Source organism: Orycteropus afer, unplaced genomic scaffold (genome assembly GCF_000298275.1).
Source record: "Orycteropus afer afer isolate SDZICR_OR568_19922 unplaced genomic scaffold, OryAfe1.0 scaffold00142, whole genome shotgun sequence".
In the NCBI taxonomy this organism is placed as follows: Eukaryota; Metazoa; Chordata; class Mammalia; order Tubulidentata; family Orycteropodidae; genus Orycteropus; species Orycteropus afer.
Genome location: NW_006921729.1, coordinates 1,435,666 through 1,448,478, shown reverse-complemented (window position 1 = coordinate 1,448,478; position 12,813 = coordinate 1,435,666). Strand labels below are relative to the sequence as shown.

At 40.4% G+C, this 12,813-nt stretch overlaps 2 protein-coding genes across 2 annotated transcripts in view; one reads left to right on the top strand and one right to left on the bottom strand.

Moving 5' to 3' along the window:
• MLH1 (mutL homolog 1) overlaps nt 1-6,978 on the bottom strand; it is a 65,353-nt gene extending 58,375 nt beyond the window's left edge. The window contains exons 1-3 of the mRNA XM_007945683.2: nt 6,863-6,978; nt 5,017-5,107; nt 1,579-1,677 (exon numbers count right to left, since the gene is read on the bottom strand). Of these exons, the coding sequence (XP_007943874.1) occupies nt 1,579-1,677; nt 5,017-5,107; nt 6,863-6,978 (306 nt within the window). The remainder of the gene's footprint in view (nt 1-1,578; nt 1,678-5,016; nt 5,108-6,862) is intronic.
• Nucleotides 6,979-7,434: 456 nt separating this feature from the next.
• Nucleotides 7,435-9,261, top strand: EPM2AIP1 (EPM2A interacting protein 1). Its single transcript, XM_007945682.2, has one exon. The coding sequence runs from the start codon at nt 7,435-7,437 to the stop codon at nt 9,259-9,261; it is 1,827 nt and encodes a 608-aa protein (XP_007943873.1).
• Nucleotides 9,262-12,813: the final 3,552 nt, after the last annotated feature.

The window sequence follows — 12,813 nt, the reverse complement described above, 5'->3', positions numbered from 1 at the left end:
TGCATTGTAAATTTTGGTCAATGACATGAGACAAAGTGTATTATGTGAACTGTGTATGAAAAGTGAATTTACTCTGTAAATCTTCACCCAAATCAAAATAAAATTAAAAAAAAAAAAAAAAAGAAATCAGCTAAGTATTACATTGAGCAAATCTGCTGGGAAAGATTTCTTTAAAGTGTTAAAAAGCAAAGATGGCACTTTGAGGACTAAGGTATGTCCAACCCAAGCTATAGTATTTCCAATTGCCTCATATGCATATGAAAGCTGGACAATGAATAAGGAAGACCAGAGAATACATGAATCATGGTGTTGGTGAAGAATATTTAATATATCATGAACTGCCAGAAAAACAAATCTGTCTCAGAAGTAGTACAACCAGGATACTCCTCAGAATGAGGATGGCGAGATCTTGTCTGATGTACTTTGGACGTATGATCAGGAGGATCAGGAAGGACCAGGCCCTGGAGAAGGATATCATGCTTGGTAGAGGGTCAACAAAAAGGGGGAAGACCCTGAACGAGATGCACTGACACAGCAGCTGCAACCACGGGCTCAAACAAAACAACAATTGTGAGGATGGCACAGAACCGGGCACTATTTTGTTGTGTTGCACACAAGGTTGCTCTGAGTTGGAACTGACTGAGGGCGCCAAACAAGAACAAAGAAAATCATTCAGCCTATTTTCCTTGTCAGCGTGTCACTATTCAAATAACAAACACAAGAATCAAAATTTTTTCCCTAGATGAAGGATTTTTTTTAGTGCTTGGAAAACCTGCTATCTTAATTGCTCCCTGAATCACTGAGTGAACTGTGTAAGCCATCATCACTTCCCCTGAGCCGGGTAAACAATGTTTTCCATTCCAAAAGCTTCACAAGTCTCCCCATATCAAAATATTTACAGTGTGCTTTAGAAATAATGATTTAGTTAAAGCTGTATCAGGAGATAAAGAATTAATGCTTGACTAGGAACTGTTAAGACAGTTTGTGATTTGACAACTCCTTGTAAATGTTCCTCCCTTCCCCTACACTTCTCTGATGTGAAGCCAATTCCTTTTGTTGGCTTTAGCAATACTGTTTCTCTTACAAGGGAGAACATACACTGCATTTTCTCATAAGATCCCATGTGGGACTCCATTACATGAAATGCGATTATTCCTTCAATAAAATCTTTTAATTTCTAATGGAGCATCAGTCTAAATGTTTTTCACTAGACACATCCCTACAGGAACGTTTACCATGCTCCCTTGCCCTCTGTGTTTTCATACTGCTACTTAGATTTAACTGTTCATCAGATTCACATTTGATTTCTTGACAAGAAAACTTTGTAGGTGGTGCCATGTATGGCCATCAAGAGACGCACAATGTCTGTAGTTTTCTGTACATAACATTGTTTATGGTGCATTAAGTACTTAGGGACAATTCTCAGTCTGGAAAAATTAAATTCAGTTTGTTCAGATTCATATATATTTAACATGTAAAATGTATCATTTCTTCTTTACTTGTTGAGAAACAAATGCTGACAAATAGCAGACAATATCATCAAGCAGGTTATTTCACCTTCTTTAATGCTCAGCTTACCTCACCCCGAAAGCCATATGTAGAAATTCTGGCTAAATCCTCAAAGGACTGCAATTTACTTGTAGTGAACCTCTCACACACAATGTCTAGATCTTCTTTCTAGAAGGTAAAAAAAAATAATAGTTATGTTACTCATTCTCCCAAATCTCTGTGGATTTCTTTTTTTAAAATTTAATTTGGGAAGAAATTCTTCTTGAGTAAAGTATTTTTAAATTAGCAGTAACTTCCTCACTCAGCATCTAGAATACGACACTGTCTTGTTCTTCCTCCTTTCTCACTGGGTTGCTCCTTCTCAGTGTCCTTTGCGGCTCTGCTTCATCTCCCCCACCTGCAACATTACATACCCCACAACTTCATCCCTGGACCTCTTCTCTATCTACAGTCACTCCTTGAATGATCTCATCCAGTCTCATGGCTTTCAATATCATCAAAATGCAGCCACCTCCCAAATTTTTATCTCCAGTCTCACACATACATCCAGCAAAAATGAATCATGAATTTAACAGGACCCAACTTAATGTCCAATTCTCCAAATCTATTTTTCCTGTTTCAGTAAATGGCTAGTATTCTCTCCATTTGTTCAGACCAAAACCTTAAAAGCATTCTTACCTTCTCATTCCATTTTATGGACTGAACTGTATCTCCCCAAAATAGGTGTTGGAGTGCTGACCTCTATACCTGTGGATGTAATCTTTTTTGGAAATAGGGTTTTCTCTGTTACATTAACAAAGCCGTATCAGTGTAATCCAAGAAGCTGGACTATATGAAGAAGAACGTGGCATCAGGATTGGAGGAAGGCTCAATAACAACCTGAGATATGCAGACAACACAACTTTGCTTGCTGAAAGTGAGGATGACTTGGGGCACTTACTGATGAAGACTATACTCTGCAGTATGGATTATGCCTCAATATAAAGAAAACAAAAATCCTCATAACTGAACTAATAAGCAGCATCACAATAAATGAAGAAAAGACTGAAGTTGTCAAAGACTTCTTATTACTTGGTTCTATAATCAATACCAATGGACAGCAGTCAAGACATCAAAAGACATATTGCATTGGGCAAATCTGGTGCAAAAGACCTCTTGCAAGTGCTGAAGAGCAAAGATATCTCCTTGAAGACTAAGATGTGCCTGATCTAAGCAATGGTATTTTCAACTGCCTCATATGCAAGTGAGAAGTGGACAATGAATAAGGAAGACTGAAGAGTTGATGCTTTTGAGTTGTGGTCTTGGCGAAGAATGCTGAAAGTACCATGGACTGCTAAAAGAACTAACAAATCTGTCCTAGAAGAAGCGCAGCTAGAACGTTCCTTGGAAGCAAGAATGGCCAGACTTCGTCTCACCTACTTTGGTCATGTTGTCAGAAGAGACCATTCTCTGGAGAAGGATGTCATGCTTGGTAAAGTGGAGGGTCAATGAAATAGGGGAAGGCCCTCAACAAGATAAACTGACATGGTGGCTGCAGTGATGGTCTCAGGTATAGTAGGGGCTATGAGGCTGGCACAGGACCAGGCAGTGTTTTGTTCTGTGCCACTGTGAGTCACTGTGAGTCAGAGATGACTCGAAGGTGCGTAACAAGAATAACAACATCAGTAAAAGTTGTGCCCTAAATCCCATTACTTCTGAGTGATAAAAGGATAAATAAAATAAATAAATAAATGAAACCTAAGACACAAACACAAGCTAATACTATAAAAGCACATGTGAGGATTGCCAAGGAACCAAAGAATACGAGGGCTACAGAAGCTGAGATAAGGCTCTTCTCTCAGAGACCTGAGATAGCACACTTTCTTCTAGAGCCTGTGCCCTTAATTTGAAGGGCACTTGACTGCTAACTAGAAGGCTGGCAGTTCAAACCCACCAGCCACTCCTCGGAAGCCACAGTGATACTGCCTCAGAAACCCAACGAGGGGTCGCGATGAGTTGCGTCTGACTCAATGGCACATAACAACAACCACACAATATTGAGAAAATAAATTTCTGTTCTTTAATGGCCACTATCTTGTGGAATTTATGTTACAGGAGCCTTAGGAAACTAAGGCACCCTCATATACCGCCATCAGCAAATTCTTCGAGCTCTACCTTCACAATCAACCCAGAATCCTACTGTTACTTACATCCCTACTGCAGCCAAACTGATCCAAGGCACCACAACCACTCTCCTGGATTGCTGAAGGAGCCTCCTCCTTGCGTCTGCCCTGTCCATCTACAGTCTATTTTCCACATGGCACACAAAGTTGTTCTTATAAAGCTCATTAAACTGTCACTTCATTTTCAAAAACCAAACTCACTGCAGTCAAGTCAATTCTGATTCACAGCGACCCCTCCTTGGGTTTTTGAGGTGGTATCTCTGTGGAAGTAGAATGCCCAGGCTTCCTTTTGAGGAGTGGCTGGGGGGTCTGAACCGCCAGCCTTCTGGTTAGCAGTCAAATGCCTCAGGCACTACGCCATCCTCTATTTAAAATGAACAATTTTATAATGGCTCCACAAGGTCCTACAAGATCTGTCTACTTACCTCTCAGGCTTCATCTCCTGTTACTCTTCCTTTGCTTCAGATACAGTGGCTTCCTTGGCCCTAAAATCTCTCAGGCATGTTCCCATTCTGTGGCCTCTGCATATGTTGTTCTCTCTCTCTGGAACACGCATCCATTACACAGCCTCATGACTCATTCCTTGACCTCCATCAGGTCTGTCCTCAACTATCACACCCATATGGAAGCCTTCCTTGAACCATTCAATTTAAATTGTGCCCCTTCCCACTCCTGTACTCCCTATCCTTCTCCCTGCTTGTTTTCTTCAAAACACTTAATAGTATCTGACATACTATTTACTGTACTAGCTGAAAGGTCGGCAGTTCGAACCCACCCAGCATCTCCATGGGAGAAAGACTTGGTACTCTGCTTCTTTTATGGAAAACCCTACAGAGCAGTTCTACTCTGTCACATGGTGTCACTACTAGTTGAAAATTGACTTAATGGCACCTAACAACAATTTGTTTGTCCCCCACCTAGAATATAAACATTAAAGGAGAAAGGATTTTCATCTATTTTATTCATTGCCAACCAAACAAAATCCATTGCCATTGAGTTGGATCTGACTCATATCAACCCCTCCTTGGGTTTCCAAGGCAGTATCACTACAGAAGTAGACTGTCCAACCTTCCTTCCGAGGAGTGGCTGGTGGGTTTGAACCGCCAGCCTCTGGTTAGCAATCAAATGCCTTGGGCACTATACCACAAGAGTTCCCTATTCACTGCCATATCCCCTGCAATGGTGTCCAGTAATTACTCAATAAATATTTATGAATTTTTCAGTTAAAAAAATAAAATCCCATCTGCAAAGTCTAGTTTCCAGAACAGGAGAAGGTTTTGTTTCTTCCTGCCAATGTATCACACGAAGCACACAAAGACCCTGCTCTTCTGAGGTTTGTACTTACCCTAATCCCAGTGCCATTGTCTTGGATCTGAATCAACTTGAGGCCTCCCTCTTTAACAATCACTTGAATACTTGTAGATTTTGCATCTAAACTGGCAAATCAAACAGAAATAATCAGTCTGCAACTACTCTAATGCACAAATTTTAATATGAGCCAAAAGATAAGAATACTATACAGATAAATACAAGAGTGTCTGATCAACAGGGTTTTCCTTCACTGTATCTGTTCAGTGGACTCACTGTTACGAGTTTAGGTGACAGAGGGAAGGGAGGAGGCAGCAGAGGGTAATCATCATGTCCAGTAAGACATTCAGCACTATTTCTGTTCCTCTAGAAGAATGAAGTTAGAAACTGGATCCTTTTAGCACGTATCTTTTTCTTAAAAAATGTACTCTTTTCAACTAGTTCTACCATGTTATTTCAATTTTATTCAGCCTTACGTTCCTAATAAGATGTCATTTAAAAAAGAAACATTTTAAATACTTTTCTCTATTTCTTTTTCTCTTAGAAAGTATATTTAAATTAGAGAAAAAGAAAAACAGCAATGCAGAAAGTGCTTTAAGAACCAATAAATCTTTTCTGCCTTTCAAGAGTGGTTTATAGGCATAGAACACCTGCCAGAGAAATGAATATAGCCTGGGGCTACATGAGAAAAAGCCCTTGTAGACCACCCACAGTGAAAATACTTTCTTCAAAAATAAGACAATAAATTACTTAGTATTAAAGGCCCTTCTCTGGAGTCCCTGATCACAATTTTATTAGCCATCTCAATTAATATATTAAGCCACGAATAAATGAACTTCATATAAAATCTCTGCTTATAAAATTGTAAGCCACAGAGCTATTATGGCTAGTTTTGTTGTACACTATTCTGGCACAGTACAACAGTAGGTCCAATTTGTTCTGTCAGTCAATTCTAACATTGTAGAAAGAAGAGCCAGTCTTTACAACCACGAGAGAAAACATTCCCAGGTTCTGTGCTCCTTCTTTTTGTCTACCTTTTAATTCTCCTTTCCCGTGCTCAACTCTTACCCCACAGCTCTTTCAAGTCCCATTATCCTGAATGATTATTTATGTTTTCACAATAGATCCCTCTACATATCTGTTATTCTTGGCTGGAACATTTTGTTTTAAAACTATGGATTTTATTTACATTAATTGAGTTAAAGACAAATGATCTGACAATATGTAGGTATATCATGGGGCATCTTTTTGAAGCTTACAGTCTACACCCACTTTTATTTCCACGTTTTTGAACTCTTGCCTCTTCATCGTTTGTGTGACAGTTCGAAGTACCAGATTCTTCGAGGTAACCCCAAAATGTAAAAGGCAGGAAACTACCAAGAGGGGGTCACTAATTTGGTAACAGAGAAACCAAAGTCCATCAGCCTGTCCTAAAACCCAGACGATCTAGTTCAAATAAAATTCAAAATGAATTGTACCCTTGATGTGTGTATTGATGATTTCTGGAACAATAAACAAGGAACTCATACTATCCTCTGAAAAAAGGAGGGAAATTATTTTGCCACCTAAAACTTTTAATATATTTTTCAGTTTGCACCTTCTATGTATAGTTTTAAATTAATTCCCTCACTTAACGGGACCATTAAAACAATATTAAGCACTTGCACCCCAAACAAGTCTAGGAAGAACCTTGCAAGAGCGCTCCAGAAACACAAGGTACCCTGGGAAGGCCGTATTTAGCGCGCGCCCAGGGATTCCGCGGCCGCTGTGGGCATGCGCGGTACAAGCCTCTGCCCAGGACAGGAAGGCGTGTCCGCACAGTCTTGAGCAGAGGCCCGTTAAGTCGTAGCTTTTACAGGAGCTCAGCCCGGCCCCCTCCGTACCAGTTCTCAATCATCTCCTTGATGGCATTAGCCGGCCGCTGGATAACTTCACCCGCCGCGATGCGGTTCACCACTGTCTCGTCTAGCCGACGGATCACCCCTACCACAAGCGACATTTTAGCACCAGCGGAGCTCAGATCGCGTTTGAGATGCTCACCGGAAATCCCTTCCGCCAATCATATCAGTGTTTCTAACCCACGTCCTTCCACCCACTCTGCTTAGGCGGCTTTGCTCCACCCCTCAGCGGCAGCGCTTCCCAGTAGCTAAGGAGCTATTGATTGGACGGCTTAAAACTCAGTCAAGGTTCTTAAGTACTTGTGTTCCCTTGTTCTTCCCTAAAACGACCGGTCTACTAGCCTGCAGGATGTGCGCTTGCGCCTAGAAATCACTGCTATCTCTTCCTATTGGTTCGTTCCTAAAGAGACTACGAAATCGGTAGCCAGTAGGAACAGAGTGCGCTAGCAGGAGGTGAGTATTCCGCCTGCTGAGGTGCTCTGGCGCAGAGGTGGGTGCTTGGCTCTACCTTCTGCAGCCTCCCTGGAGACCGCCTTGTTCTTGTGGCCTGCAGCAAAATGTGGATGACGCCCAAAAGGAGCAGGATGGAAGTCGACGAGTCTCGGGTTTTCCGGCCCGAGTGGACCAAACGTTACTTGGTGGTGGAGCATCCAGAGGGCAAGGGGGCCCTGTGCTTGGTCTGTCACCGCCTCATCGTAGCCACCCGCGAACGCGACGTCAGACGCCACTACGAAGCGGAACACGAATACTATGATCGGTACGTGGCAGAGGGCGAGCGCGCGACCCTGGTTGAGCGTCTGCGTCAGGGCGATTTGCCGGTGGCTGCCCCGTTCACTCCGGAGGAGAGAGCTGCTCGTGCAGGCCTCGGGATCTCCCGCCTCTTGGCCTTGAAGGGTCGTGGCTGGGGTGAGGTGGACTTTGTACACCAGTGCATAGAGGTGATGCTGAGAGAGGTACTGCCAGAGCACGTAGGTGTCCTGGAGGGCATTGATTTATCTCCAGAAATAACAGGGCAGAGGATCCTGAGCATTGACAGGAATCTACGCAGTCAGCTTTTTAACCGAGCCAGGGACTTTAAAGCCTATTCACTTGCCTTGGACGACCAAGCTTTTGTGGCCTATGAGAACTACCTCCTGGTGTTTATCCGCGGCGTGGACCACGACTTAGAGGTACAAGAAGAGCTTCTGACCGTCATCAATCTGACACAACACTTCAGTGTTGGTGCCTTGATGGCGGCAATCCTAGAGGCCCTACGGAGAGCAGGGCTTAGCTTGCAGCGAATGGTTGGACTGACCACGACTCATACTTTGAGGATGATTGGGGAGAACTCAGGATTAGTCTCCTATATGAGAGAAAAGGCTGTAAGCCCCAACTGTTGGAATGTTATTCATTATTCAGGATTCCTTCACTTGGAACTGTTGAGCTCCTACGATGTAGATGTTAATCAGATCATAAATACCATATCCCAATGGGTAGTCTTGATAAAGACCAGCGGCGTTAGGCGACCCGAGTTTCAGGCTTTACTAACTGAGTCTGAATTGGAGCATGGTGAAAGGGTTAATGGACGATGTCTGAACAATTGGCTAAGAAGAGGGAAAACTTTAAAACTAATATTTTCCCTAAGAAAAGAGATAGAGACATTCTTGGTTTCAGTAGGGGCTACCACAGTGCACTTCACGGACAAGCAATGGCTTTGTGATTTTGGCTTTTTGGTCGATATTATGGACCACCTTCGTGAACTCAGTGAAGAACTGCGAGTTAGTAAAGTCTTTGCTGCTGCTGCCTTTGACCATATTTGTACTTTTGAAGTTAAGCTAAATTTGTTTCAGAGACACATAGAGGAAAAAAATTTAACACACTTCACTTCCTTCAAAGAAGTTGTTGATGAGCTTAAACAGCACCTTAAAGGTGATCAAAAAATATTTGATCCTGACAGGTATCAAGTGGTGATCTGTCGCTTACAAAAGGAATTTGAGAGACATTTTAAGGACCTTAGGTTCATTAAAAAGGACTTAGAACTTTTCTCAAATCCATTTAACTTTAAATCTGAATATGCACCTATTTCAGTAAGGGTGGAGCTAACAAAACTTCAGTCAAATACTAACCTTTGGAATGAATACAGAATCAAAGACTTGGGGCAGTTCTATGCTGGATTGTCTGATGAATCCTACCCAATTATCAAAGGGGTTGCCTGTAAGGTGGCATCCTTGTTTGATAGTAACCAAATCTGTGAAAAGGCTTTTTCATATTTGACTCGAAATCAACATACTTTGAGCCAGCCATTGACAGATGAGCATCTCCAAGCTCTGTTTCGAATTGCCACAACTGAAATGGAGCCCCATTGGGATGATCTTGTGAGAGGAAGAAATGAATCTAATCCATAAATCTTTGTAGGTGTTGTATGTAACGTCGAGTTGGCCCCAACTCATAGGGACCCATCCTTGGGTTTCCGAGGCAGAATCACTACAGAAGTAGGATTGCCCAACCTTCCTTCCGAGGAGTGGCTGGTGGGTCTGAACCGCCAGCCTTCTGGTTAGCAGTCAAGTGCCTTAGGCACTATGCTACAGAGCTCCTAACCTTTGTAGTACAGCATTAAAAAACTCAAGAATTCAATTCTAAAAGCAAAAATTGGTTTGATTTTTCAATTTTACTAGTTTGTATTGTGAGAAAGCACCAAGTTGATTACAAGACATCACAATTGATGGGGATTCATTCTGAAAGTTCCCCCCGCAAGCAGCACAGGACTAAAACATGAGAACACCTTTTATAAAATTTAGCTTTATGGCAGTCATTGTCTTTTGCTTTTATAATTGTTTTTAAAGAAGTTTAATACTGATAATGTGAGTTGAATTAGAAGTCTGTTTTTAAGATATTCTGAAGATATATGCCAAACATTTTAGCTCTTATTTTAATGAATTAATAGAATCAGTCTGAAATTGTCAACTACTTAAGTACATGTTTAAACCAATTTTCAGAAACGCATATAGCAAGTTCAAAAGGTTCTGGAAAGGAAGAACTCACATACAATGGAGGTATTTTGTCTATCAAAATGGGTGATACTATTTTTTTAGTATTGTATTTCTGACTCTGAAGTAAATATTGACATCTTCCCTTTCATCCCCCCTTCCCCAGTGTTATTACTAGTAAAAGAGAAAGTTATTCAATAAAATTTTAGTAGAGGAGCAAGAATTATTTTTAAGTTGCTGGTTTAAGAGGCCTCATGCAACTTGGAGTTTAGACTAATCCAATTCCACTGGATTTTGCAAAATCAGGAGCTACTTTATCAGCTTGCCTATTTAAGGACCATGGTAAGTATAGACTATTAATGGTTGACAATTTGTCGTTCTTTTTTCTACTCTAGACAGAAGGTTAGCTCTGTCAAGAAGGATAGGGAAAAAATATTTTTGTGCTTCAGGATCAGGAGATGTGAGATATTTTGGCTGAATTTTATTTGCATTGGTATTACTGCTTTATAAAGAAATCCTGCTTAAAGGGAACCCTTTATTTTAAAGTGATGTAATACCAGATTTTGTCAGCTGCTAGAAATGGATTTATTCTGAATTTGAAACTGTCCCACACATTCTGTGTTTAAGACAATGCACAAGTTAACTTCTAAGAAGTAGCTTTATTCACAAATTATAGCAGTTCCATATTACTAGTAAGATGTCTGCTTTGTGCTAAAACAAGCTTTCAAGCTTATGTTAACCATGAAAGGAAATTTAAGCCCAGTCTGTAAAACTGACTGAGAAACAGGACTCAACTTGCCCTCATAGATCCTCTCCAGTACAATTTGAAAACTATTGTGCTGAAGTCCTGTCTTCACTATTGGCAGCACTTTATTATGTGATCACTAGTAAAGCAAATTCAAGGTACCATGATACAACTTGGAATCTACAACTAGTGTCTAAGCATTCAAAAATAGATGTCCCAGGAGCCAAAGGTGTGTCAGTGATTCTGTGTAACCTACTCCTTCCAAAGGCAGTAACCTCTCCTTCCAAAGGTTGTCAAATTATTGGGGCGTTCTGCTGGCATTTAAGCTTGAAGACCCCCTTTTGCAGCATAGAACAGCCTGGCACAATGAAGAATTATCCCTCCCAAAATGCCAGTAGGCCCCAATGAAGATTATCTTATTTTAAGGGACAGGGCAAATTGCTGATAGAAATAAAATTATAAAAGCAAGTATACTTCATAAAAAAAAAAGAACAAACCAAACTCAGTGCCATTGAGTTTATACCAACTCATGGCAACCCCCACTGGGTTTCCAAGGCTATAAATCTTTATGGAAGCAGACAATAGTCTTTCTTCCATGGAGCAGCTGGTGGGCTCAAACCACCAAGCTTTTGGTTAGCAGCTAAATGCCTTCACCATACACCACCAGAACTCATTAGTATACGTAATGTTGTTGTTATGTGCCGTCGAGTCAGACCTGACTCATGTTTACTCCTCCTTGGGTTTCCGAGGTGGTATCACTACGGAAGTAGATTGCCCAACCTTTCTTCTGAGTATACATAATAGGAGAGAGTGATTCCGACTTTCTGAGATTGACTAACAGGGTTCAATAAAAATAGGCTCCAGAAGTTCGTAATAGCATTTTAAATCGGTAATTAATACTGAATTATGTTAAAAAGCTTTCTGCTAGTATACATAATTCGTTTAGGGCAGGAAAACAAGTGTTATATATTACCAAGAATGGTAAAGTCGAGATTTTGGTTCTCAGGGTAAGCTTAAATATCTGGAAAAACAGCATAGTAAAAGAAGATCAAAAACAGAATATTACCAGTAATTTCCCAATAACTTTGAGTATTCTTTTTCAAAGCAAATACATTGTTACTGGAAAAAAATTATTAAAAGATTTGAAAGCTGCTTCTACTTTCTAACCCCAGTTCTTCAAATATTGAAGTCTTGTATGTTTTGTGAAGTGCCAGTATATGTTTTGCTTAAAGCAATGATAAAATTAGGTTGTATCATATAGTCACTGACAGAAGGGGGTAGAAGATAATCCAAGGATTTTAAATTGACCCTCAATAGAAAATTTGCTGTAAACTAGTCTTGTTCATTAAAAAAAGATGTGTGTGTTTTATTCTTTTTTGTATTAAGTAATTCTGTAACTGCATGGCAGTCCTTTTTTATAAAATAGTTGTTACTGGTCCTGTTTTATCTGTGGATAGAGTAAAAATACCCTATATCTCCTATCCCAACTAGCTTTCTTGAATGATTTGTCTGTATTCCCAAGTCTCCCATATGTCCACTCAAACTACTAAGATTTCTAAATCCTTTTCAATATTCTTACCCTCCTTTGACACTATTGTCCACCCTCCTTGAAATACGTGCTTAATTTAGCTTTGGGAAGATGCCATCTCCAGATATGCTTTCTCAGTCTTTGCAGGCACCTCTTTCCCTTAAATACCTGTTTCCTTATTTGTGAACTCTGTTCACTTTCAGTTTTGCCTGAAAATGGACCGGTTATTTTCTGAGTTCATCTCTTATATAATCCTGTCAAATGTAGCCAATAGCAACCACAAAATACTTGTTTGGCTTTTTTATCTTTTTCTTCAGTAAATAATTTATTTGCCTTCCGAGTTATCTCAAAGGACACTATTGCCGCTCTGTAACATGGATTGCCACTGCATAAATTACCTCTTCCACCTTCCAATAGCAATTTACTGAATGCCTGCCAACTAACCACTAAGCTACTGTTCAGTAGTTTCAAATTTTTTATTTTTTTAAATGGAATGAATTTATGCTCAGGATTTTTTATTTTGCTTTACGCTGTCTTTTCATTCTGCATCTCCCTAGTGGAGCTCATCTCTTTCCTTGGCTTTAGTTACAAGCTGTATGTCAATGACTCCTGAATTAACTTCTTTTTCTAGAGCTTTCCTAATTTATATATCTAACTGCTAACTTAACAAGTCTCTTTGCTGCTTCACCGGCAGGCA

What these genes read in the sequence shown, in the direction of transcription:
- EPM2AIP1 (XM_007945682.2), top strand. Translation starts at nt 7,435, where the DNA reads ATGTGGATGACGCCCAAAAGGAGCAGGATGGAAGTCGACGAGTCTCGG.